Source organism: Panthera pardus, unplaced genomic scaffold (assembly GCF_024362965.1).
Source record: "Panthera pardus isolate Hobbes unplaced genomic scaffold, ASM2436296v1 HiC_scaffold_24, whole genome shotgun sequence".
Lineage (NCBI taxonomy): Eukaryota > Metazoa > Chordata > Mammalia > Carnivora > Felidae > Panthera > Panthera pardus.
Window position 1 is genome coordinate 95070284 of NW_026526810.1, and position 27889 is coordinate 95098172.

General features: G+C 34.1%; 1 protein-coding gene across 8 annotated transcripts in view; it reads left to right on the forward strand.

Moving 5' to 3' along the window:
* Positions 1–27889, forward strand: part of KTN1 (kinectin 1) — a 105236-nt gene that overhangs the window by 70628 nt on the left and 6719 nt on the right. Inside the window, exons 23-42 of one of the 8 annotated variants that reach the window (XM_019451719.2) lie at positions 383–473; positions 623–691; positions 1974–2011; positions 2668–2758; positions 2835–2903; positions 3363–3400; positions 5569–5659; positions 7119–7187; positions 8224–8261; positions 9887–9977; positions 11976–12062; positions 15531–15620; positions 19384–19464; positions 20522–20611; positions 20740–20832; positions 21951–22022; positions 22261–22344; positions 22507–22590; positions 25191–25274; positions 26893–26985. In XM_019451719.2, the coding sequence (XP_019307264.2) occupies positions 383–473; positions 623–691; positions 1974–2011; positions 2668–2758; positions 2835–2903; positions 3363–3400; positions 5569–5659; positions 7119–7187; positions 8224–8261; positions 9887–9977; positions 11976–12062; positions 15531–15620; positions 19384–19464; positions 20522–20611; positions 20740–20832; positions 21951–22022; positions 22261–22344; positions 22507–22590; positions 25191–25274; positions 26893–26985 (1543 nt within the window). The remainder of the gene's footprint in view (positions 1–382; positions 474–622; positions 692–1973; positions 2012–2667; positions 2759–2834; positions 2904–3362; positions 3401–5568; positions 5660–7118; positions 7188–8223; positions 8262–9886; positions 9978–11975; positions 12063–15530; positions 15621–19383; positions 19465–20521; positions 20612–20739; positions 20833–21950; positions 22023–22260; positions 22345–22506; positions 22591–25190; positions 25275–26892; positions 26986–27889) is intronic. The other 7 variants (XM_019451721.2, XM_019451722.2, XM_019451723.2 and 4 more) reach the window with 7 other exon arrangements.

A 27889-nucleotide genomic window follows, 5' to 3' on the forward strand; every position in this document is an offset into this window, starting at 1 on the left:
GGTGTCTATGAGTTTGATGCCATTATTGTGTAGAAGTTCTGCCACTGCTTTCAGAACTCTGGAAGCCAGTATTGTTGAGAGTAACTTGATTGTCCCTAGTGTTCTTCAGGGTATTCTTAACATCCTCTGTGCACTTTCAGAGCATGTCACCTGTTTCTCTTTGTGTGCATAGGCTTTAGCCATCTGGTATATCCTGATTAATTTTCATTTAGAAAGACTTAAGTATTTTTTTTTTTTTCCTTCTTATCTGCAAGATACATTGCTATCTTACTTAAAATGGGAAGAGTTGATTTGGATGGCACTATTCATGATTTGGTTCTGTTATGTCTTGGTGGATCTTGATATTTCTATTAAAGTTTAATACTGCATTTCTTCATCTAAGGATCCATGAAAAGGATGGAAAGATCAAGTCTGTGGAAGAGCTTCTGGAAGCAGAAGTTCTCAAAGTTGCTAATAAGGAGAAAACTATTCAGGTATTGAGAAAGAGAAAATTGTATGTTTTGTATTTTTGTTTATCAACTTAGTGAATATCATTTAATTTCATGTGTTTGTCTGTACATTGCATTTTATGTCAATTTCTATGTTTCCATTGTCCAATCTTGTCTGTTTTGTCATTGTCAAGGATTTGAAACAGGAAATAGAGGCTCTAAAAGAAGAAATAGGAAATATCCAGCTTGAAAAGGCTCAACAGGTAAAAATCCCAGAGCCATAGCATGACAGATTTATTAGTGTATGTGTATTTATGAGCTATTTGGTTTTTTTCTTGTTACTCAGAAAAAAACTTTCAGTAGTGTGCTGTAAGTATTTTGGGTTATGTGCTTTTTATTTATTTTTTGCCTGATTTGAGAAAGTGTTCTTGATATCAATGTATTTTTTAACTCTTAAAGATTCTTTTCTAGAAGTTTTGTGTATTAATGTTTCATTTTAGTTTGCCAACTTAAATACAAAACAGTTTGGTAAATCTTTTTAACCTTTTTGTTTTTTTTAAATTGCATGGATCAAAATGTTTTGTTATAGAATATTGCTCAACCTTTGCCTGTAGAACCAAGTAAAACTTCATTGGGGGATTTCAGAGGTAGCTGGGATTACCGGACATACAGGGTTTGGGTGAATTTAATCTGATAAAGCTTCATGGAAAAAATGGTGAGATTGTGTGGACGAGATGATTCATCCAACAATTATTCAACGATATTTCCTGAGTTCCTCCTACTTGTGAAAACACTATGTTAGTGATTGAAGATAATGTGTTGAACAAAACAGGGTATGATGAAAATATCACAGTTCTCTAATATAGATTGAGAGATTAGGAAAGTCTCTTGAGGAACTGACATCTAAGCCAAAATCTGAAAGGACAGTGAAGAGAGTGAGGGATAAAATGTAGTATTGAACTACTGTGTATGATGAGAAAAGCAGGACAAAGTAGAGTACTGTTCAGTAGTTGTCCTTGAAGAGCTCTGATACGGTAGGGAAGTATATGTACAGTTAATACTCTATAATTTTCACAACTTGAGAATGAACACATTCAGATTTACTGTTCATATTTTTATTTTGTTACTCTTACTGTCATTGGAAACCAGAGAAGGCAAAATCAAAACACATCTCATTTTGGCATGAATAATTCAGCTAGGATTTTTTTTTTAATGTTTATTTATTGTGAGAGAGAGAGAGAAGTGCGCACGTGTGCGCACCTATGAGTGGGGGAAGGGCAGAGAGGGTGGAGGAGAAAGAGAGAATCCCAAGTAGGCTCTGTGCTGACAGTGCAGAGGCAGGGATTGATTGTACAAACCGGGAGATCGTGACCTGAGCCAAAATCAAGAGTTGGATGCTTAATGGACTGAGCCACCCAGCTGTCCCTCAGCTAGGATCTTTGTAATTTAAAGTGTACACCTTTTAAAGCTTATCATAAGGCTTAAGGTAAATTGAAAGGATTATAAATTGCTTTTTTTCTGAAAGGTTTTTTCTTTGTATTTCAGTTGTCTATCACCTCTCAAATTCAGGAGCTTCAGAACTTGTAAGTACCATTTCTTTCATTTTCCTTTAATATCTCTTTTCCACAAGTTAAATACAAGTATATGCAAGTCAAATACAAATCAAATGCAATTATAATGAAAATCATAACTTCTTTTTAATTTCAAGTAATATTTTTAGGAATATGAAGTAATATCTCAAAAAGCTCTCATGGTTTTAAGTTTTCCATTGGGATTTAACTTATAGACTTTATGATGGGAATGGGGATAGTGTGGAAAGTCTTATTTTTCATAATTTATAATCCGAATATGACCTCAAACTGAGATGTTGCTCTTTGCCTATTTTAATAGCCACTGTGAAACTGGCTATATAATTCATAGCCAGACCAGTGATGCTAAGCTATCTAAATTCACTGGTATTGGCCTAAACAGAATGATATGGGATGAGAGTAGGGCTACTCTAATTTATTCAAGATCTGGATCTGCAGTGATAGATGGAATTTCTTTCTTTAATTTTCCTATACTTCTCAACTTATTATCTGCAAAATCACGTTGGCCTGTATACTTAAAATATTTATTTTTTAGTTTATTTTGTATCAGCCTGGACTGTAAATACAACCTAAAATCTTTTACAGTCTCCACTTTTGTTTGTACAGTCCTATAACATTTTCACTGATGCTTCTTATTAACTTATTGTCAGATTAAAAGGAAAGGAGGAACAGATGAATACCATGAAGATTGTTTTAGAAGAGAAGGAGAAAGACATAGCCAATAGAGCGAAATGGTTGCAGGTGAGAAGTCAAAAACAAAAATAAACACTTTTTTTATACCTGAATGTCAATTCAGTTCATACCAATTCTTTTTCAGGATCTTCAAGAAGAAAATGAATCTTTAAAAGCTCATGTTCAGGAGATAGCACAACATAACTTGAAAGAGGTATAGTGTAAACAGATTACTAGCATATTACATAAGAAATGAGAAATCTCTTTTTTATTGTACTAGAAAATAAATTGAGTTTCCTTGTCATAAAAATTGGTTTATCATAATTTTGTTGTTGATAGAATAAATTAAATTTTATCTTTGTTAGGTCTTTGTGCCTGATTTGTCAACCTAAGTTTAAAAGTATTACCTATCCTTACTTTTTCACTCATACTTCAGTATCTGTTTAGTTGTTATATTAATCTGTAATCCTTTAAGAGGTGGATATTAAAAATTGAGTTAAAGTTCATTCTGTCTGTTTTATAAACAGCCTAATTTGAACATTTAATTACATTTTTATTTTATTGGTGAGTGATTATGTGTGTATGTATGTGTAATGTGTGTGTGTGTGTATGTATGTATTGGTAGTACCTGATCTTTTAATGTTAGAATTAAAAATGTGAATCTGTTTCTTAGGCATGTTCTGCATCACGATTTGAAGAACTTGAGACGGTGTAAGTATAATTTTAGCCAGCATTTTAAAAGAGGAACTTCTCATAATTTTCCAGAAAGCACGTATTCAAGTGCTTTCTGGAAAAAAAACTCATACTGAGTTTCTTTTAAGTCATTTTTTGTTAAATTAGGAATTATGGCCCAGAGGCAAAAAAAAAAAAAAAAAGGGTGGGGGGCAGTCTCTGTTTGGCATAATAAAAAAGAGGCCTTTTAAGTGCTTTCAGATACCTGGAGACTTTATTCTTTCCAAACCCTTCAAATCCATTTTCTGATACCTTCTTTCTGCTAATATAGACTGGTTTTATTTAAAGTCCTTTTTTTTTTTTTAAACAAAGTATGCAATTATTCTAAAGACAGGTTAAATTTATTTCAAATTGAAATCATTGTATTTGAAAGTATAACAGCTCTGAATCAACCAGAAGATAATCTTAGTTACAGCCTTGATGAAGATGATTGAATCTTTCTAGAAAAGTAACTTGCTTATTGAAGAGAATAGTATCTGTTGTCCTATCAGTTATGCTGTGCTGAATACTAAAAATATTAAATCTGATCACCAGTCTTTATAGATGTTTATGCTAGAAAATTTTTACCTTATAAAGTCTTCTTTTAAGCTAAATCAGTCTACAGTGGTAAGAAAGATATCTGGACTTCATCTTTTTGGCACACTATAAAATTAACAGATTTTGCTTTGATGTGATGCTATCAGTCTTTATTGATATTTAAGAAGAGGCCCCTTGAAAATGTGTCTTTAAAAGTAAGGTATTGAGGATATTAGGTCATTGTCTTTTTGAAGACAAAGGAGATCTCTCCTCTTGACACTAAAATTCTTATATGTGTAACATAATTGTTTATCTTGGAGGCCTTGTGTAACTGTTAAGGTGCTTTCATTTGCTAATAGAAAGCTTGGAGACACATTTGGGGTCCATTTGTAATAGGTATTTAGGCCATTAAAGAATGTGTTTTTAGATTTATTGCTACATCATATTTTTCTTTTTTTAATTAATAGAATTTGGTTGGGGGGAGCAATTTTAGGTTTACAGAAAAAACTGAAAGTACAGAGTTCTTGTATACCCCCTACCCCCACTCAGTTTCTGTTATTTATTCTTGCAGTAGTGTGGTATGTTTGTTAGAATTGGTAAACCAGTGTTGACATACTGTTATTAACTAAAGTCTGTAGTTTCCCTTAGGGTGTTGTACATTCTGTGGGTTCTGAGGAATGTATAATGACATGTATCTATCATTACAGTATCATACAAAATAGTTTCACTTTCCTAAAAATCTCCTGGCTCTACCTGTTCATCCCTTCCTTCCTCTAACCTCCATCCCCAATCTTTGGCTACCACTGATCTCCATAATTACCGTCTCCATAATTTTGCCTTTTCCAGAATGTCGTATAGTTGGAATCATACAGAATGTAGCCTTTCAGAATAGCTTCTTTCACTTAGCAGTATGTATTTAAGTTTTGCTGGGGTTCCCCCCCCCCCCCCCGCCCCCTGACTTTTAATCCTATTCTTCATGTGTGCTCTTTTGTCATTTTTCGTGTAGACTTATAAACATCTTGAAATTCTTTTTACTTTCTACATTAAGGTGGGACAAAAATAACGTTCATTTCAACAAATATTTGAGAGTCTGTTACAGGCCCTCTGGCACTGGGAATACTGAAATGGCCAAGATGGGTTCCTGCCCTGAGGAAATAGATAAACAGACCATTTTAATAGCATTAAGTGCTACTCTAGAGGTCTGTTGAATAGGGTGACAAGGGCAATTGGGATTCACTTGAGCTAGATAGAGTAAGATTTATGCCTATGCTGGCTAAGGGAGAACCAGATTAAATTATACGTAGCATCTCTTCACAAAGGCTTGGGCATATTGTAAATTCCCAGGTCAACTAACTATGGCTTTATTTTTTTTATTTTAGATTTTTCTCCTAGATAAAGCCATACTTAAGAAATGTTAACTATGAAATAAAGTGTAGCAGTTTTATGATGTACTTTGAGTTGAGTGATTCTGGGAATAATATCTTTTAAAACAAATTTATAAGTTGGTATAATATGGGGCGAAAGAGCTGTTAGGCATTGTTTCTGCTATCTTTTTTTTTTTTTTATAGATGATATAGAAGTCTGTCCTTTTTTATGTGTATAACTGAATCAGATCTTTGTAAAAATTCTAGGTTGAAAGAAAAGGAAAATGAAATGAAGAGAATAGAAACTGTACTAAAAGAGAGAGAGAGTGATCTTTCTAGCAGAACAAAGCTGTTACAGGTGAATACATTTAATTAAAATTAATTGTGTGACTTGTCTTTGCATGTTTTAAACAATTTTAACTACACAAAAAATAGGATAGAGACTCTTTCCTCCCAGGCAGATACTGGGTCTCATTCCTAAGAAAACTATCAATTATTTGTATATCTTTTGAGAAAGTGCCCATGCATAAAATACGTGTGTAGGTGTGTACTTGTTTTTTAAACACTGTTTAACCATGCACACGTTTGTATTTGGCTTTTCTCCCTCAATTATTAATGTTTTTGAAATCTTTCCACATAAGCACGTTTCTGTCTTCAACTTTCTTTTAAATGTTTATTTTTGAGAGAGAGAGAGAGTGCGAGTTGGGGAGGGGGAGAGAGAGGAGGGTACAGAGGATAGGAAGCTGTCTCCATGCTCCCTGCAGAGAGCCCAGAGTGGGGCTGGAACTCACCAACTGTGAGGTCATGACCTGAGTGGGAGTTGGCCACTTAACCGACTGAGCCACCCAGGTGCCCCTCTGGCTTCAACTTTTAATGGCTTCATGGTGTTCTCTTGTATCATCTGTCCTCATTTATATAACCAATCCTGATTTACAGATGCCTGGATTATTTAGAGTTGTGTTTCCTGTTACAACAGTGAATATCCTTAAACACACATTTTTAATACTTTGCCTGTATTTAAAATTCCAGGAAGTGAATTTTGGGGTCAAAGGTTTATGCGGTTTCTTTTTTCTTTTTGAAAGAGGTAGTTAAAATTGAAAATCCATATCTCTTCATCTTGTAGCTAATATTGAACATACTTTCCTGAGTGTTAAGTCTTGGAATGAAAGGTATCTTTCACTCTGTGATCATAAAAATATTTTCATGTGTTTTGATATGTTTATAATTTACTTTTTTGTTTGATGTCTTACGCATATGTAATTTATTTAAGTTATGAGAATAACATTTCAACCTTGAAAAAAATGCTAGCCACATTATTAAATAATCCATTATTATTTTACTGCAGTGGTTCTGCCCCCCAGGGGACATTTAGCAGTATCTAGAGACTTTTTGGTTGTCACAGCGGTGGAGAGCTGCTACTGCATATAGTGAATGGAGGCCATGGATGCTGCTAAACCTCCTACAGTGTACAGGACAGTCCTATCAGCAGAGAAATAGCCAGCCCAAAATGTTACTAGAACTTGCCCTACTGATCTGAAATGTCACCCCATACTAAATTCTTATAGGTATTTAGATCTGTTTCTGGATCCTGTTTTCTTCCAGTGAGACTGCCCACTCCCAGATTGGTACTGAATAATTTCATTATTCTAATCTTATACTGTGTTTTAATATAGGGCTTATTACTCTTAATATTCTCACTTGAAAAAAATTACTACTATTTTAGAATTTTCCTGGCTTGTATGGTATGTTTCAAAAGTTTATATGGAAAAGAAAATCTCTGCACAGGTATTCATGTTAAATTTTTTTTTTTAAAATAGGAAGTACAGGATGAAAACAAATTGTACAAATCTGAAATCGAGCAGCTTAAGCAACAGAACTACCAACAGGTAGGTACTGTTAGGTGGCTTGCCTTTCATTTATGTGGTGAAAAGTTAAATAATTCAGACTGTCTATAAGTATTCTTACCATTATGCCTTTTTATTGAAAATAAAGTATGTTGGTTTATTTATCAAATTTCTTTAAAAAATTTTGCTATGTTATATCCAAAGTAATATATAATTTATAAAGCATACACAAACAATGTTACTATCTATATTCCAGCTCTGTTATATATCTGTGTGTGTATGTTTTCAGATCCTCCAGAATGCTTTTCTTAGCAAGTCCGTTAAAATCCTATCATGGTTAAATGTAGGTGTATACCATTTTCCCTTTCCCTCCAGTAAAAATATGAGTAATTGGAGAGAAACTAGAAAATGTGTAATATTATCAGTAATAGTTTACCACTATTGGAAATACTTTTTCAAGGCATAATTCTTCTTGGTAAAAATAAAATGGAAATACGTTTTTTTTTTTTTAAAGATGTTACCAATATATCCTTTCAATTATTTTCTGAATGTATATAAACTAGAAAGTATTATGAAGGGCAAAAGAATTTGTCCCTCTCAGCAAGGAGATTATAGTATAGTAGTTTAGTATGAAAGATTATAATCTTCAAGGTATATAAATACTGTATGTTGTGTACTTTTGCACGTTACGTAAAATTAACTTTCTGTTACATGCAAGTTAACTTTTCTTAGTTTTTCTTTTAACTTCACTTATGTTATTTGGACTTTTGGAAGCTTAATATAGTCAAAAGAATTGTACAGTAGGAAAATTTAATGTGTTAACTCAGTGCTTTGCACATGCTATGAAGTTGATAAATACTTGTTAAGTGAAGAATTTATGTAGTGACAATGATTTGATTTAGTACTCAGTACATTTTTAAAATGTATACATATTTTTATTAAGATTACTTGGTGACAGGCATACAGAATATATAGTATTTTTACCTTTGTTGTCTTAATTTATATCTGAGAAGAGTTTTAATTTTTTGTGGTCTTCTAGAAAGCTTTACTTTGAAATAATATTTAACTCTTTTAACAGGCCTCATCTTTTCCTCCACATGAAGAACTATTAAAAGTGTAAGTAATAATTTTGATTCACAGTTGGGGAAGTGGTAATTGTTTTTATGTGCTAAACAGTTCTCAGATAAGCAATTTAACTATAAATGGCACCTAATTTTTCTAATTCTATTTAGATTTCTTGCACCTGCAGGTCACTAGAGTTTAGCTGTGCCCTTGGCTGAACTGATGTACCTTTTTATGGTGTTTAGGGTTTAGTTGAGGGAGATTTTGAGGTTTTTAGGCATTCAGAAAACATCTGAATAAAGTTAAATTGTATTTTCAAGGCTTTACTTATTTACCTTACATTATCTCAGTTATCTTCCTGATATCATTGCGGAATTGGATGATGCAAATTTAAGTTTCTGCTTCTGCATTTTATTTTATTTAAAAAAATTTTTTAAATGTTTATTTTTGAGTGGGGGGGCGGGGGACAGAGGATCTGAAGTGGGCTTCATGCTGACAGCAGAGAGCCCAGTGTGGGGCTTGAACTCACAAACTGTGAGGTCATGATCTGAGCAGAAGTTGGACCCTTAACCAACTGAGTCACCCAGGCGCCCCACTGCTTCTGCATTTAAAAAAAAAAATTTCATCATCTTTATGGTTGCTGTCTTTTAAGGGGACTTTTTATGCTGAAGCACTTTTCTTTCATTGTTGGCTGGTATTTTTCTCTCAGAGGGTACATTTAAGGTTATTTTGGCTAACTTGGTATGTTTGAACATGCTAGATGTTGACCACATTAAGTGTTGTTCCATCTTGAATCATTTACAGGGTTGTTGGCTTACTGGTTTAGAATTATTTACTGGTGAATTAAGTCTGGAGTTTGACTGTTTATAGCAAAGTCAGCAAACTTTTTCTGTAAATGGCGTGTAGTGAATATTTTAGTCTTTGTGGGCCACAGAGTTCTGCTTCGTATTTTTTTTTTTTTTTTTTTAATTCTTTAAAAACGTAAAATCACCTCTTGGCTAGAGGGCCAAAGAAGCTCTGTGGTTTGGGCCCAGAGCCCTAATTTGCCAACCCCTTGTATAGAGCCTTATTCTTAAGGAAGAGCTATTTGTAATTTGACTTTATATCCAAGCTGCTCTCAACTGTAACAGAATTGAATTGGGAATCTTTGCCATTGCTTTCTGCGTTTCTGGGAATTAACTAATGCATTAGAACTAGAAAAACCTGAATCCTGATAATGTTATGAAAATGATGACACTTACCTTACATTAATATCACACTTTTGTTGTGGGTTAGCCATTTAAAGAAAGTCATAACTGATTTCATTACCTTTTGGAAAAAATATTTAAGGGAATGCTTGTACATCAGTTTTCACTCTTCTGAAAATAGCCATTTCTCTGCCATAGATAAAAATAGAAACAACTTTAACTGCAGAAGTTCATATATTCATAAACTATTTCTTCAGGGGATGATTTCTCTTTAGCACAAATATCAGCATGTCATATTGTAAAAGTCATTTTTGAAAATAAGAGTGCATCAGGAATAGGTTTTCCATGGTGACAATTAATAGTTAAGTTTAAAAGAGTTTACCTGTTAATACATTCTGCAAAGCATTGTCTGCTTGCTGTTTTTATTTTGTAGTAGTAAATACCATGTTCACTGCCTAAAATGTTGCTATGTGTATTCATGTTTTGGTTTAGAATTTCAGAAAGAGAGCAAGAAATAACTGGTCTTCAGAATGAGTTAGATTCTTTGAAGGAGGCTGTTGAACACCAGAGGAAGAAAAACAATGTAAGCAAATCTTGTCAGAATAAAACTTTCCTTTTTATTATTTCACTGAAATACCATGATTCAGAATTTTTTTAAATTTTAATGTAGATTTTTTCTTAATCTTGCTGTTTTGTGTGTACCTTATTTGAAAGGATTATTAATCATTTTATTAGAGAACATATTTTAATAAATAAATGAAATGACTAATTTGTATATTTCTGATTATAATTTTAAGTATTGAAACTATATTACAGCTTCAGATTTTAATTTTTTTATTAAAATGCAATTGACTTTTGGTTGAACTTTTATTTGAAAAAATTCTTTCGTCTCAATATTTTAAAATCCATTGTATTTTTTTTTAATTTGACTAGGCTAGCCTTTTTGTAAACTGAAAGTAAGCCAGTATTGAAACTCAATATTTTCAGTAATTATGTCTTTCGGAGCCTTCTGGAACTTCCCTTTTTTTAACTGAGAGGTGGTTCAAATTTTGGTAACGAAGTGTGTTAGAGGCCTCAGAACCTGAATACATTTACAGTATAGTGGAAGAGGATAGTGCCCTAAGAAATACAAATCTTAATACTTTTACTGAATAGACAGTGATTTAGGTGATTCTTAAAAAATTCTGACCAGAAGGTGATAACTGTAAGTAGAATCCAACCATTTCTTGCTAGAGAAGGAATTTTTGCACACAAAAGTATGCTTGCTAAGACTTGAGCAAGGTTAAAAATGTTCCTGAAATCTCTAAGGGGATCTTGATGGGAAATTGATATGTGTTTTCCAATGGAAGTTTAATTTTCAAAGTCTGCATTAATTTGTTAATTTAACATTAGTTGACATGTACTTGCACCCCAGAGTTTGTCAAAATTAGGTATGTGAATTGCCCTTTGTGTGTCTGTGTAACATTACTAACAGCATTGCTTGGCCACAAAACCAATATATTTGAATTTGCCAATATATTGTTAACATCTTAACTGTGTTTTATCGTCCGGATTCTGAGGCAGGGAGGCCGTAGTAATACCAGTGTAATGCAGCAGCATCGCTGCAGGCATGGAAGTCTGTGAGAAGTGCCCGGACACTGAAGGCCAGCAGATTGCAGCGTCAGTCCATTCCCGCTCAGCCACTTCACTGGCTGTGTGCACTTCGCCAAATTTCTGAAATGACCCCAGCTGTGGTTTCCCCATCTATAAAATGTTATGAGGATTAGTGCACCAAGTGCACCAATTAGTGCACCAAGTTCAGTGTTGGGCACATAAGTAAGCATTCAGTAAATGGTGATTATTGGCTTTTTGTTTTCAATGTTTAGATTTCTCAATCTGAAGAAAGACTGAAATATAGCAGATTGTACGTACTTCTATTTGCTAATGAAATGCTGTTAAAATAGATCTTTCAGAGCTCAGTTTCCAATGATTTCTGTTTCTCTTCCAAGAGAATGTGGTTTTATAGCTTTCTAGCCTCCCCATTTTCAGCCTCGATGAGGTAGCTCATACACTCATGTCAGGTTGCTTTGTGGCATACACGTGTGCAAGTGCAGTGACTATGTTATTCTTAGGTAGACTCAACATGCGTTAATTTGATAAAACCTATTTAGAGGGGAAAGTTATGCCACAGTGGAAAGTCCGAGTGATAATGGGCCTCGTTTAAAAGCCACAATGTAAAGCTTTTTGCAATACTTGTGTATTTTCTGTCCTTAATCCCCTAATATTTGATGTACCTGAAATCATTTTTATCTTGGTTTGTGTGTTTACTTTTGAATGCTTTCTTCTTTGTCACACGTGCATAATAATTACTCTACAGCTGGCATATTTGGTGTGTATACTAAAACATGGGAAGTGGGCATCTTTATTTTCTCATTCAGACTTCTAAACATTGCTTTTTATTTTTTTGCTAATATACATATTTCCCATTGAAATAATTTTGCAGTAACCAGCATTTAAATGCAGTGCAAAATACTGATGAAGTAAAGAGCAAAAATCTTTCAATAATGGATAAACTGAAATCATTCTTTCTAAAAATGATTAGGACCTTCGGGAGAAAAACTGGGAAGCAATGGAAGCATTGGCATCAACTGAAAAAATGCTGCAGGACAAAGTGAACAAGACTTCCAAGGTTGTAATGCTAACTCCTAGAAACAATCCACCGAACAGAGAAAATCTGCAGCTTATCTTAAAATCAGACTAAAGCATTTAATTTTACTGCAATTTAAATATAAAATCTCCTTATCATCCACATTATCATCTCTGTCATCTCTGCTTTTTTTCATCTACTCTTCAAAGCTTTAATTTTGGGCATGCGGTTTGTTGTGATTACCTGATTGTTTGAGCTTTGGTGATTACTGCTTTAAGCTGTAGAGTCTCAGGAGACCTATGCTACCCATGTAAGCCCTTGTCACTGTATGCCTCGGGGGATGGTTAAGAGCCTCGGAAAAAACCCTGACCCCCTCAAAATCTAACTGAATTAAACACATTTGAATACATAGATGTACATGAAATCTGCTGGGTTCTTTGGGGCACACCAAGAGGACTCACACAGGGTAGAAAATGATCAAAGTGTTAAGTACAGGGAAGCGATCAGTTCTGGCTGGGTTGTTCCTTAGAGGAGATGAAATTAAAATTAAACTTAAGGTTTTGAAGTGGCTGGACAGTAATGAGGCATGTGTTATGTATAGTGTGGAATATTAATAGAAGGGATTATTCTCCTGACTGGAGTATGTAAAGTACTCCTGAAACATACAGCTCCCTCTGTCTTCACAATGGTAAAGGATATTCTTCCTGAGTTTAAGTTGTTGGATGGTTTGGAAGATTCTAATGAGATGTAATGGAAAAGAGTTGTTTTTAATGATTGAAACAAATGTGCCAGTTTAGTCAGGCATTTTGAAAACTCCTACCAAGAATAAATGTGGAACAGGAGTATTGAATTTTGTACATGGGCTAATAAAGTTAATTATGTGATTCAGTTCATCATTCTGGAAGTATTTTGTGGACTGAGGGAATCTTTTATTTTTCCTGTAGTGTAATAGATTTGTATTTCTATACCTACTCACCTGGGCTTAATTTTCACTAAAACCTAAATTTGAGATAGCTGGCAGACACTGGGACTAGAGAAATCTAGGCCAGGGAAAAGAATGATCTAGGCCAGGTAGGACTTTTATTTATTTATTTATTTTTTGAGCGTAGTTGCAGTCAGTTCTGTTGGGGGGGGGGGGGGTGTCTCTTTACTTTCTTTTTCACTGTTAACACCTGCCTTTTAGCTTCTATTTTGTTAATGAGACTGGGTTTCTGGGAAGTGCTAATTACTTATTATGCCATTCCTGCAAGAAATTATGGGCCACTGTCATAGGCATTCTTGTATATTGTTTACAAAAGAGAACTAGAATTTATCCATGTTTCATCCTGTGATTGGTGAGGAGTATAAAACTTTACCCTTGTTTCAAACTTATCACCAAGTGCATGATGTTTTCTTACATAGCCAGTGTTCTACAGAGAATAGAAATTGCAGTCTTCCTCTATTTTAATGGAATTTAGACTGTTTTTCAGGTAGCCTAGGTGTAAAGTGATGTTGATTGACTCAGAACCACAAGTTAGGTTGGAGGAGAAAGAAGTATGTACAAGAATTCCTTTAGTGTTTTAGATGATACAAATAAGTAATAATCTTACCTAAAATGTAGGCGAGGATGGTATACTACTTTTTCAGGTTTATCTTTAAATTAGTAAGTATTCTTGAGGAGCTACTATCAATGATAAGTTCACATGAAAGATACTTCGTATATATTACACTTAGATAGAGATAGCAATTTTCAACATAAGATCTTTTCTAGGCATTAAAGTAGAATGGAGATTGCTATCCACAACCAAACTACTGTATCAAATGAAAACTTTTTAGCAAAATTAGTACAAATCAAAAGTAACTTCTCATTTTTTTTGCCTCTTGTTATAAGTTTGACACTTGTTTCTTTTACTTAGATTCTTTTTACCTTGGAAAGCTTTCTAAAAAGTGCCTCTTTTCCTATTTTTCTTCAGTGATTGTTCTACCACTTCTGTGGTCACATGATAAAAATGACCTCTTTTTTTTTTTAATTTTTTTTAACGTTTATTTATTTTTGAGACAGAGAGAGACAGAGCATGAACAGGGGAGGGGCAGAGAGAGAGGGAGACACAGAATCTGAAACAGGCTCCAGGCTCTGAGCTGTCAGCACAGAGCCTGACTCGGGGCTCGAACTCACGGACCGCGAGATCGTGACCTGAGCCGAAGTCGGACGCTTAACCGACTGCGCCACCCAGGTGCCCCAAAAATGACCTCTTAATTGTGAATTAATTCTGAATCAGCGGTTAATTTTCTTTGAATGAATGTATCTTATGCAGTTAGATGGGTGTATTTCTGAAAATTTATTGAATCATTGAAAATACTCCATTAAAACATCTAGTAAAGCCCTGCCACTAATCTTGAGTAAAGTTTTTTTGTGTCTGCAGAGAATATGATTAATCTCTAGTTTTTATTGTGTAATTTTAGATTTTCATGTTAGATTTTCTAAATTGGTGCGTATGCCTCTTAAATCAGTACTGGATTTCAAAGGTCGCATTTAGATGATGTTGGAAAGATAGGGTTGAGATGTTGTTAGCTTGCTTGTCTTGTCACCTCAGCTTCATAAATGTTTTTTCTTGGCTTGGTTTAGATGTGCATTTTTATAGATGTCATTTTTTAAAAAATCTGGTAGAGGTAGTTTGATTATTAGAGTTTTATTTTGCTTGTGATCAAGTTGTTACCCTAATTTTGACAAACCATGGTTTTGAGTTAATAATTGATACCCATTGTACTTGGTTTTAAAATCACCAAATTTAGACATGCATTTGTAATACCTTTAAATTTACAGCTGACAGAGTCCCTACAAGTGTCAGAATTAGTTTTCTTGATGCTTGGTATTAATGAATTAATTGCCATGAGTTTTTCCTCTTTCCTCTTTTTCCCATATGTACCACCCATCAAATTTTGACAGCCTTTTTTTTCTTTGTTTAGCATAAGTAACTTCACTTGACCTTGAAGCTGGAAATGTGAGATTTGCCATTTTAATCCCATCATTATTATAGTCCATCTACTGTAGTGCATTTTTTTTGTAGAGAGATTTGCTAGACCATAAGCCTCAATGTTGCTCAGATGCATATTTTTTGCATATAGTTTAACTTTTAGCTATAGGAAGTGTTTTTTGTTTTTTTTTTTTTATAACATGTAGTTTAAAGTTTTAGCTATAGGAAGTGTATTTTTTGTTTTCTTATTTTTGTTTCTGTTTTTTGAATTGAGGGGCAAATCACTTGATTTCTAATGGCAAGGGAATTATCAGATATTGCCTTGGCTTGATTAATATAAGACATGGTTATTTAGGATGCTTTAGAGATTTTGCAGATTTTTTCTTACAGAAGCATTTTAATATTTTAAAAAGAGAAATTTTAACTTTTACCAGTATTAAGATGAATTTTTAAAATACTGTGACTTTTTTCTCCCTTAGAACTTAAAAGACTGTAACTTTTTTTTTTTTTAATTCTATAATCTTGTAAGTTTGATTTGGTTCATCTTCTGCTTTAGGAAAGACAACAACATGTGGAAGCTGTTGAATTAGAAGCTAAAGAAGTTCTCAAAAAATTATTTCCAAAGGTGTCTGTTCCTCCTAATTTGGTAAGATTGATTTTTATTTCTTTGCACATGTCATCTTTATCATTATTCAAGGAAGTTGTAATGAGCATTCTGCACTTGGTTCACAAGTACATCTATTCCTTAATCTTTTCCATTTTTAACTTAGGGTGCTTTTGAGTAGGTAAGATAAATAACTTGGTTCAAAACTCATTTCTCTTTATACAACTGATACTTTTGTTGTATGCTACAAAATTTACGTAATATATTATTTAGAGGATCATAAGCATATTTGGGAAAGAAAAATTTCTTAATGTTTACTAAATCAGTAATGTTTTTAATGGCTTTATTCAAAATAGAGCTTAATTTTAAATGATTGCTTCTTAGTTTTAGGAGCACTTTATTTTCTAATTAAATGTGTTTAATACTTTGAGGCTTTTTTTTCTTTTCAAAACTCAACATCTGTTAACTTCTTTAAGCAAAAGGCTTGAAGGTAGTACAGAACAGCTTGCTTTACTTGAGGTTAAATGAGAAAAGTTGCTTTGATTCACAGAATTATTACAGTGAATATTTGAGGCAGAGAAAGTGAGTGTGCACGTAGTTTTGTAAAATGGTGTTGTAGGTCTTTTTTTAAAAATTTTATTTTAATGGAAAATTGTATACACACTCAAAAGTAGAATAGCGTAATGAGCCTGATGTACCCCCTTCCATACATCAATACACAGTCTTGTTTTACCTCCTTTCCTGTACTTTCTAGATTATTTTGAAAGAAATCAAACATCAAAGCATTTCATCAATAGCTATTTTAGTATGTATTTCTAAAAGATAAGGATTCCTTTAAAAAAATTACATGAAAAAAATCTTTAATTTCATACATTTTGTCAATACATTTCTCCATTTGTTATATAAATTTTTAATTTTAATGAAATAACCACTTACTTTAGTTTGTTGTTTTCTTTTTAATGTTTATTTATTGTTGAGAGAGAGAGGCAGACCAAGCATGAGCTGAGGAGGGACAGAGAGAGAGGGAGACACAGAACCGAAGCAGGCTTCAGACTCTGAGCTGTCAGTACAGAGCCCACCGCAGGGCTTAAACTCATGAACCATGAGATCATGACCTGAGCTGAAGTCGGACACTAAACCAACTGAGCCACCCAGGCGCCCCACCACTTACTTTAGTTTGTTTTAATCAGGACCTTAAGTAAGGTCAATATGTAATTGGTTTAAGATGTCTCTTAGATTTTTTTTTTTTTTTTTTTTTTAAATTCCATGGATCCCCTCCTAAATGTCAGCAACACCCCTTCTCTCTCTCTCTTTTTTAAAACCTAATGGTTTCATATGAAGTTTCCTAGTCTGGATTTAGCTGACTCCACCCTTGTAGTGTCAGTGTGTTCTCTGTCCTTTGTATATCTCATAAATTGCTGGTCCATAGAGGCCTGATTAGATTCAGATTCAATACTTTGGACGTAGGGTGGAGTAGGGCAATATTTCATGGGCAGTGTTGTGCACTTCTGTCATGAGGTCTATAAATGTCTGCTTGTCTTTCTTCGGCCCATTGGAACTTATTTAGGCTGGCTATCCAATCCTTTTGACAAAGCAGTGCTATGTCAACATTTTCTACCTCAAACTTGGAATCAACTGTTTCTCCAAGGAACTCTTGGCTCTTCCTGTGGGCACTAGGTGTGGTATAAATAAACTTAACAGCCTGTTCTATGTGTAGTTTGAGTTTAGCTCTTGTTCTCAGATTATATCTACATACAGTCTAAGTTGAACTTGTACGAGAAGCAACAATTCTTTTGTTTCCTTTGTAACTGTTGAGGATACATTCAGGTTTGATCAGTTTGGTAGATCTCTACCACTGTGGGTTTAACTGATGAAATAACTTGCACTGGATAGGCAAATGGATACATTGTCAGTTCTAGTGCTGGTCTTAACTTTGAACCTAGAAGAAGGGGTTGTTGTTCATCTATTTTATATTTTTTCTTTTGTGGCCATAATGTGTTTTTAATTCTTTATTCCCACTTTAATTTTATTACTTAATGGAAATAAAATTTGGGGATTGATTTCTTTGACAGTATTTTTATGAGCCAAGAGAGTTAATGGTTTATAATATCTATTCTTTTTTTTAATTTAAATTTTTTTAAGTTTATTTTTGAGAGGTAGAGAAAGAGACAGAGTGTGAGCAGGGAAGGGGCAGAGAGAGAGACAGAGAGACATAGAATCCGAAGCAGGCTCCAGGCTCTGAGTTGTCAGCACAGAGCCCGACGCGGGGCTTGATACCACAAACTGTGAGATGATGACCTAAGCCAAAGTTGGACACTTAACTGACTGAGCCACCCAGGCACCCCTTGTAATACCTATTCTTGAAAGATTGTGTAAGATCACCAGCATTAAAAATCCTTTTTTATGTAACAGATTTATTCTTACCAACCGTATTACCCACCCTCAATAGCCAAATGTTTTTGACACTATAAATGTTTATAAATCGCCGTTAGACTTGGATGATGATATTTGGCTTTGGTTCATCCACTTGTTAAAAGTTGAATATTTCTGCATGTAGTCTATATTTGAGGAATATATTAACTATACCTCTTAGAGTGTAGTGTTTTAGGTTTTTAAAGGTATGAAGGATAGGATAATTTATTTAACTTAAGATAATAAAGCAGCTTTAAATTTAATCTTAAGCCAATATAGTCAGGTATAAAAGGACTTGTATACCTGAAGTATAATCCTTTTACTGTTTTCTTTTGTTTTTGTGCTAAGCAAATCCTTATAGGAGAGATCTAAACTATATAACCTAGAGGAATGTTTACAAACATTAAGCAACTAAATTAGCTTTTTTTTAATAGAGACTCTTGACTAATTTATACTGTGGGGTATTGTATTGTGGGGGTGATCTCAGCATCCAGTTTTATTGTTTTTTTTTAATTCTTATTTGATAGAGTATAGAGAATCCTGATTCAGCACATAAGTAATGCTTGATGTTAGAGCAGTTAATAGAAATTTCATGTGTGTTCTTTTTTCTTGGAGTAAATTAAACCAAGGACTTTAAATCAAATTTCCTCTTCTTCTTCTTTTTAGGTATTTGTTAACAAATACTCTTTACCAGAGTTTAAAATTTGGATAAGAAGCATTAAAAATGTAGCACAATTTGTTCTAAAATTTAGAATAATTACTAAAACCAAAACATATGCCTGGGTTTGCATCCATTTAACCTATTAGCACAAATAGAGTTTTTGTTATTTTTAAACAAGTAAATGTTTGTGTATTCTTATCACTTCTCATTATGATTTTAAAAACACTTCATAATACATATTTATTTTGAGGTATGTTCAGAATCTCTGGAGCATCTTCATGGAGTTTGAAATCCTCTGAATTGAGTATTTTCCGTTGAACTTTCAGTTTGAGAACTCGGGTTACTTAGTTTTTGAGAACTGGTTTATCTGAAAAAAGTTTTGAAAATTCTTTCTCTGTTTTAAAGATTGAATCTGTTAGTCCTGGCACTATTTAAGTGGTAGAGGCTGGAATTAAGTGAGCCTAGATCTCTATCTAAGTCCCGAATTCAGTTGCCGATAACCTTGGTCAAAGTAATAAATAAGATTTGATTTTGATGGTAGTACCTAGGTATATTTTTAGTGTTTATTTTCAAATCTGGGTTAGGTACAATTTACACAGCAGTTTATTTTTCTTCGAAATTTCCAGAGAGGTGGTTTCTTTCATAGTCCTCTAGTTTGGTTATTTAAAATTTTGTCCCTATTTCGTTTAGGTATTTTTGGAAATTGCTTATTTTGACTTTTCTTTGTTACAGAATTATCGTGAATGGCTGCATGGATTTGAAAAGAAGGCAAAAGAATGTGTGGCTGAAACTTCAAGTTCAGAGGAGGTTAAGGTTAGTTCAAGAAATGAAGTATCTCTGTTTTAACCGACATGGAAAAATGAAGTAAATCCGAATTTACCTTTATGAGCGTGGAACAATAAAGTATATATTATGAGTAGAATAATGACCTTTTGAGAAAGTGTAAGAAAGTGATTTCATTTTGAATAAATTTTGGTAGAAATGCCACAAGTCTTCATTGCATTTGGTACATATACAAAGCTAATGTTTGCTGTTTTTTTAACTCTGTATTGTAATCACTTCTAAAACTGTATATTTAACTATCTCTTACTCTGTTTTTAGTCTGTTTAAAAAGTAAAGATCAGTTGAGGTAGGTAGGTAGAAACTGACTGGTTTGCTAAAGTATCCCCAAATACATCATTAAGAGTGTTCAGAATCTAGATGTGTCTTTATCTTTGCTAATGTTTGGAAGATATTTTGTATCTCAAGTGGCATGAATAAAATCCTCTTTTCCATGTGTGTGTAGCATAGGTGTTGTGACTTGACTTCACTTGTGGGTCTGCTTTGATTTTACCATCCTGCTAAAGAGCGATAAGCCTATTTATTATAAAATTGTGTAATATATTTTATAATAATCAGACTCAGGGAGTTTTTTTTTTTTTATTTTTTTATTTTTTTTTATTAAAAAAAATTTTTTTTTTCAACGTTTATTTTATTTTTGGGACAGAGAGAGACAGAGCATGAACGGGGGAGGGACAGAGAGAGAGGGAGACACAGAATCGGAAACAGGCTCCAGGCTCCGAGCCATCAGCCCAGAGCCCGACGCGGGGCTCGAACTCACGGACCGTGAGATCGTGACCTGGCTGAAGTCGGACGCTTAACCGACTGCGCCACCCAGGCGCCCCAGACTCAGGGAGTTTTATTAGTGAAGACTGAGTGACCAAAAAGGTCATTGAACTTTATTTTTACTTAAGAAGGTTGAAATGTAGTGTTTCACTATAAAGCAGTCAGAAATCATTTGTCAAAATATACCATTAAATACTGCAACAAATTTGAAGTACACAGTTTCCTGGTAAAACTAGAGAATTTTTCTTTATTTTATTCTCTGTAGGTTCTAGAGCACAAGCTGAAAGAAGCTGATGAAATGCACACATTGTTACAGCTCGAGTGTGAAAAATATAAATCCGTCCTTGCAGAAACAGTAGGAAATGATTTTTAGTCTACATTTTAGTTTTATTTTTAAATTATTAACGTATTCCTTAGAGTCTTAAATACTGATCTTGTCATTAGAACATGAATTTTTCAAAACAACCATTCTTTTGCCCATAGGAAGGAATTTTACAGAAGCTACAGAGAAGTGTGGAGCAAGAAGAAAACAAATGGAAAGTTAAGGTCGATGAATCACAGAAGACTATTAAACAGGTATTTACAAAAGAAAAGCATAGTGCAGTAGTTCTGAAGAATGTGGGCCCTGGATCAGTAGCATCAGTGTAATGTGGAAACTGGTTAGAAATGCTTTTTCTTGGCCCCACCTGAGGTTTTCTGAATATGAAACTGTGGGGACAGCAGTCTGTGTTTCAAGCACCCCCACAATGGATTCTAATGCCCACCCAAGTTTGAGAATCACTTGTTTAGTGTAGGACCAGACAGTAGTGATAGAGGATGTAAAGTGCTTTGAACATAAGGCAAAGAATTTGGGGTTCAAAATAAGCTTTTCATTGGGGCTCCTGGGTGGCTCAGTTGGTTAAGCGGCCGACTTTGGCTCAGGTAATGATCTCACGGTCCGTGAGTTCAAGGCCTGCGTTGGGCTCTGTGCTGACAGCTCAGAGCCTGGAGCCTGTTTCAGATTCTGTGTCTCCCTCTCTCTGACCCTCCTCCATTTATGCTCGCGCGCTCGCTCTCTCTCTCTCTCTCTCTCTCTCTCTCTCTGTCTCAAAAATAAATGTTTAAAAAAAAATTAAAAAAAAAAAAAAGCTTTACAGCATTGATATGTGATCCATGATACAGTATTCAAGAAAAACTTCTTTTCATGTGATCTGAATGTTACTGTAATTTTTCTCCCATTTATTTGGCTGTGGTAAAGGGTGTCATCTTTGTATGGTGACAGATAGTAACTAGACTTTGGGGGCCATTTTGTAATGTATGAAAGTAATCGAATCACTATAATGTACACCTGAAACTAACAGGATATTGTATGTCAATTATACTTCAATAAAAATATGTAATAATCACTTGTTTTCCGGTGCCAACCTGTGCAAAATCTAGGGTTGCCAATGGTATTCTATGTTAATGCATTTGGGGATTAAATACAGCCAGTTATTAGTTGATTGTTTTAAAAAAAATTCAGCACTTTTAGCTAGGCCTTAATATCATGCAAATGGGGTGGGTTTGACTACTGGTTAAATCAAATGTCATACTCTCATATTTAAAGTCTTTTAAAATTCAGTATGATTTTAAATGAGATACATTTCAGAACCTCTGAAGTGTCTGCTTAAACTGCAACAAGGTTTACGTGGTCATATGATTGTTTCGCATTTCAGATGCAGTTGTCATTCACATCTTCAGAACAAGAGCTAGAGCGATTAAGAAGAGAAAGTAAAGATATTGAAAATGTATGTTACTTCATCACTTGTAACCTGTGGACTCATTTTTAGTATTAAGGGTTGTCTTAAGATCTATGTGTTAAGATTTCTGTTATCTAATGATGCAGTTGTTATGCTTTTAAGAATATCATGGGTAGTGTTTGAGATGATAAAGTGTTATGTTTGTGTTATAACTTTTCATTATGGGGGAGCATCGTGAAAGGAGATCTTAAATATGTTAACTTTTCCTTCTTTGTTGCTTTGCCAGCTGAGAAGAGAGCGAGAGCATTTGGAAATGGAACTAGAGAAGGCAGAACTTGAGCGATCTACCTATGTTACGGAAGTCAGAGAGGTACTTACAGTAGAACTTTTTCTACCTTGCTTCTCAATTTAAATGAAGTTTATAACAGTGATAGTATTTCTGTAGAAGTTGTTTGTGGCGGAGCTTCCGAGTAGCATACAAAACATGGGATATCATAAGGAGATCAATCTTAAACTCTAAACTTCATTGCAGCTGAAAGATCTGTTGACTGAATTGCAGAAAAAACTTGATGATTCATATTCTGAAGCAGTAAGACAGAATGAAGAGCTAAATTTGGTAAGAAGCTTGTTCTCCACTGGGTATCAAGTAGGCTCTGAAAACACTTGTGTTGACATGTGGAGAAGCCATCCAGACTTCTTCTCCTTGCTAACCTCTTTAGCTTGGCATTTTTGTAAGTTTAAGATAATCTTCATATTCTGATGACTTCCTAAGATGATCTTTCTTTTCTTTACTCCTAAGATGACCCCTCCTTTCTTAGCTCCTCTAACAATAGCATGTTGGGCTTGCAACTCTTCTCCAGAAAAAATTTCTGTGTTTTATAAAACCTGTTTCTTGGACAGCATTATTTTCAGTGAATAAAGAAGTGAATCAGACAGCTAAATATTGGCTGAATTGTGAAGATTGTTTTCTCAGTTACCATGCTTAACTGGACCTCTTATTTTCTAACCTGGAAGGAGATTATTGAAGGTTGAAGATACGTCTTCTTCATTCAAGGACGATAATTCATTCCATATTTTAACTGGTCTTTCTATAGATTATAGATAACAAAAAGCTTGTGAAAATTCTTTATCATTATTATAACATTTAGAGCATGGTAATTCTAATCTATAGACGTAAAGATAACTAAGTTTAGCTAAATGCCTTATAAAACATAGAGTACCCTGTATTCCCACTCTTAAATTTTCTGGCAATTTACACTGATTATGACAAGCTTAGTTGTTAGATAAATAGGACTATCTTGTTGTATGTTTCAAACAATCATGTCTTTCTGTGACTTAAAAATTGTTATAGCACATGACTAGATTTAAAGTACTTGGATAAACTCTAGGAAGATTATAAGATTGTAAGTTCCTCTTAGCCCAAATTAATCCTGCACACTTTGGAACTTTCTTATACTGCTGTGTATATCAAAGAAAACTTCTTAACTCACTCATTTGGCTGGTCTTCTGTGTTATGGCAGTGATTTATGGGAATGAGTTTTCAAAGTAGGCCTCTTTGAAATGTACACATTTGAGCCTTCTCCTGCCCTCCCCTTTAGTTTTGAAATAAAATTTTGGTTTTTACTTATCTTCATTTTACTTTAATTAAGTCATTTCCACTGCAGTGTGACTGGTTTTATACATATGCTTACTATTATATTGCACAGATTGGGACTGAGATTATGTCACAGCTACAAGCCATAAGCCCTACCCTACAATGTGTTGTTAAAAAATGTTTAACTACTATTGTTAGAGATCTTACTTTTTAAAAATTTTATTTTTAAGTTTATTTTTGAGAGAGAGAGAGAGAGAGAGTGAGCAGGGGGGGGCAGAGAAAGAGGAAGACAGAGGATCTGAAGCAGGCCTTGCCCTGACAGCAGAGAGCCCAATGTGGGACTTGAACTCAAGAAATGTGAGACCATGACGGGAACTGAAGTTGGAGGCTCAACCAACTGAGCCACCCAGGCACCCCAAGATTTTACTTTTAACTTTGGTCCTAGGTAGCTGACTCCAACGGTAGTATCGAGCCCATAGGATTATAGTTTAGTCTTCATTTGGCCTGATGTTCTCTTTGTAGTTTTTACCTACTTCCATTAAGAGACCATTTTAAATGGTATTTGTTTCTTATTTTTGCCTTGAATCTTCATTTGAGTCTTCTTTTTGTTTGCTCAGGATAACTGTTGCCACATTTTAAGATAAAATAATTTTGTTTTCCTGTACATACTTTGTGTGTTTGGAATAATCTCTCTGATGTACTAAATTAGAGTTAGGTAAAGGAGCAAAAACTGAAGCATTTGGGTATTTAAATAGAGTTCCCAAAATCAAATTTCCACATGAAAAGTCCCTCACTAATTTTCTCTCCAGTCTGAAGGTTAGGATCTTCTATTTCCCCTTTATGGGTCTTAAGGAACTGTTTGGAAATTTAGGCCAATAGGTGTGAGGCAAGGTCAGTTAACCTGATGACTTTAATAAGAAAGTTATTTTTTTGTCAGTATAATCCCTTTCCCTTATTCATATTTAATTGGAACATTTATCATGAGAAAAGGCATTATATACTGACACTAGAGTTTATGGAACTTTACAACTATTTTGACAAAGTGGTTGTTGAGACATATCTTAAGATATCTCTTGTATAATTAGGCCATTGTGGTCTTGCACTGATCTCTTCAGTGATGTTTTAAAGGATTATCAACTTCTAAATTTTTAAGTTTTCATTTTACTGTATTTGTAATCTTCTGTTCAATGTCTTTTAAAATATTACACAGTTGACTCTTAACTGGAGAGGTCAAGAAAGCCTTAAAAAACTAATTAGTAAAATTTCTGACTACTTGCCTTTTAATTCGGAATAATTTAAATATGAACGAAGTACTTAATGAATAGTGATTAAGTAACACTTTTTAAAGGCCCTTTACTGGAATGTGATGGTTTTGTTTTTACATTTGCAGTTTTCTATTCTAAACTCTAGTTTGTTTCTATAGCTTTTCTTATATTTAGCTTTACAGATGGGAACCTCCACCGCTTAGCTTTTCTATACATCTGGTGCAGCATATTGGCTAATCCACTGTGCATAATAACTGTTAGCGATCCCATTCTTTCTCATTCATTCTTCTAGAGGTCTCAGCACAATCAAAGAAGGATGCAGATTAAGTTAACTGTGGTGTTCCTTTATTTTTACAGTTAAAGACACAGTTAAATGAAACACTCACAAAGCTTAGAACTGAACAAAGTGAAAGACAGAAGGTAGCTGGCGACTTGCATAAGGTAAGATGTGGCTTGTCCTGAAGATGCCATATCACCATACTGTGTTGTGCTTTGAATCTTAAGCAAACACACTGCTAATTGTAGATTTTTTTTTTTTTTTTTTTTTTTTTTGCACATTAATGTGTTTATAAATTGAAGCTGTTTTACAGTCACATTTTTGGAACAAAAATTTTGGCTTGTTTTTCCATTCTTAATTTGCTTCATTATTTCAACACATTTATATAAGTACTTGCTTTATGAAGTACAGATTAAGTTTTAAATTTGAGTGAAGGTACTCTTAAAAATTTGGTTACATCCATTTATTGTTTTGTTGAGATTTGCTTATGTAGTTGCTTACAAAGCATGTTTCTTTAGATTTTTATAGATCTAAAAGATGTTTCAGAAATTTGTGCCTTTTGTTTCTTTGTAGAAGTACACTTTCTTTGACTCATATAAATGGGCAGTTTTTAAGATTACATTTCTTTTTACATTAGATTAATAAGTTATTTGTAATTGTTAGATATTTTTAGTAATGCAGCTTACATATGCTTATATCAGCTGCTTTAGAGTCTGTGTTTGTGGGAGTCATTAGCAAAACAAATATGTCACTTTTTTAAAAGTTGAGAGAAATATTTTTATTTGTTCTGTATGATATAGCTTGTAATTGTTATCTAGAAGCCTAGGAATCTATAGAGTACGTTTAGCATGATGGAAAACACAATCTAGGAATTCAGAATAGCTTTAAGTTACTTTGGTGTTAGTGTTATCAGAACATAAAATGTGAACTCAGGATGTTTTGTATCAGCTCAAACTTAGATACGTGATACATTGTCAAGGATGAGCAATCTGATTTGCTTTGATATGTGCTTTTAATTTTTGACCTTGATCAAAATATACAACGTGCGCTTTTAGCCTAGCAGTTTGGTTTCTCAGATACTAAGGATATTAAACAGGTGCTCAAAGATAAGGATGTGCTTTGTTACTTACAACAGAAATACTGTGCAACATTTGATTGGAAATGCACATAAATATTTATTGATATAAAAAGTTAACAAAAATACTTTGTGAAACAAACAAGTATAAAACAGCATGTATGTTAAAATCCCATTTATATGAAAGTTTCTGCCCATATTTTCTACTGTCGCAAGATGTATACAAGAGGGATCTGGACAAGAGAGTCTGGGCAAACCCACTGACTTTTTTAGGATTTGTGGGGCATATATGGTTTCTCTCACATATTCATTTTTGCTGGTGTGCTTAACACAATGCTTTAAAAATGTAAAAACCACTCTTAGTTTGCGAGCTATACAAAGACAGGCTGTGTCCAGAATTGGCCGATGCCTTATCTAGACTAATAACCTAAATATCAACTGTGGTTATTTCTTTTTTAAATTTCTTTATACATTTTCTGTATTGTTTGAACTTTTCAGACAATAAGCAGTGAGCATGTGTTTTTATAATCTGGTCAGGGAGGAAGCTGTTTTCATTTTGGAGAGAAAAACAATAGATTGGCTGTACCTGTATTTTGACATGAGCTTTATTTAATCTTGTACAGAATATGTAAGAAAATCGCTCATTTTTTTTCTCATATGTTTATCAGTTGTAGTATTTCGAGGCTACCATATTGTTTTCCTTACAGGCTCAACAGTCACTTGATCTTATCCAGTCAAAAATAGTAAAAGCTGCTGGAGACACTACTGTTATTGAGAATAGTGATGTTTCCCCAGACACGGTATGCGTTTTCTTTAACCGCACATCTCTAGGCTAATTACCTTGTAAATCACGTGAAGAATTAAAAGTGTGCAAGAACCATCTCTGACTTAAAAAATGTCTTTGTAACGTATGTCCATCAGTTACATTGAATTCTTACCGAAAGCCATCTTTTCTATATTTTATTTCTGAAGTGCAGTGTTTTTATTAAGTATGTTTTCACTTTAGCTTAATAAGGTGTTATATTCATTTTAATGTTTGTGTTGTAAGTATTATGGTATACTGCTTAAGAGTGTGGACTTTGGTAGACTGCCGCCTGGGCTTGAATCCTGACCCTGCTGCTTAGTAGCTTTGGACAACTTTCCTTAGCCTCTCTATGCTTTAGTTGCCCCATCTGTGAAAGGCAGTGATAATAGTACCAATCCTATAGGATTGTTGAAGGGAATAAATGAGTTCCTATATAAAACACTTAGAATAGTCTGTAACATTTACAGTAGTGCCTAGCTCAGTATATGTGAACTTACTTTTACTGTTATGAATGTGCTTTCCTTTGGTGTCTGGCGAATTTTTTTCTGAAAAGAGAAATGGATTTATAACTGATATTCAGGGTCTAGATTGTTGCCTTTGTTGGCCTAGTAACATTTGTAACCTAGCTTTCTTTGGTGCAACCTTATTTGCACCCCTAGGTAGCAAGCAATATTTCTTTTTTAATGTTTGTTTATTTTTAAGAGAGAGAGAGAGACAGAGCGTGAGTGGGGGAGGGACAGAACATGAAAGAGAGAGAGAGGAAGACACAGATTCTGAAGCAGACTCCAGGCTCTGAGCTGTCAGCACAGAGCCCAGCGTAGGGCTCAATCTCATAAACCATGAGATCATGACCTGAGCCCGTTGGATACTTAACTGACTGAGCCACCCAAGTCCCTTGC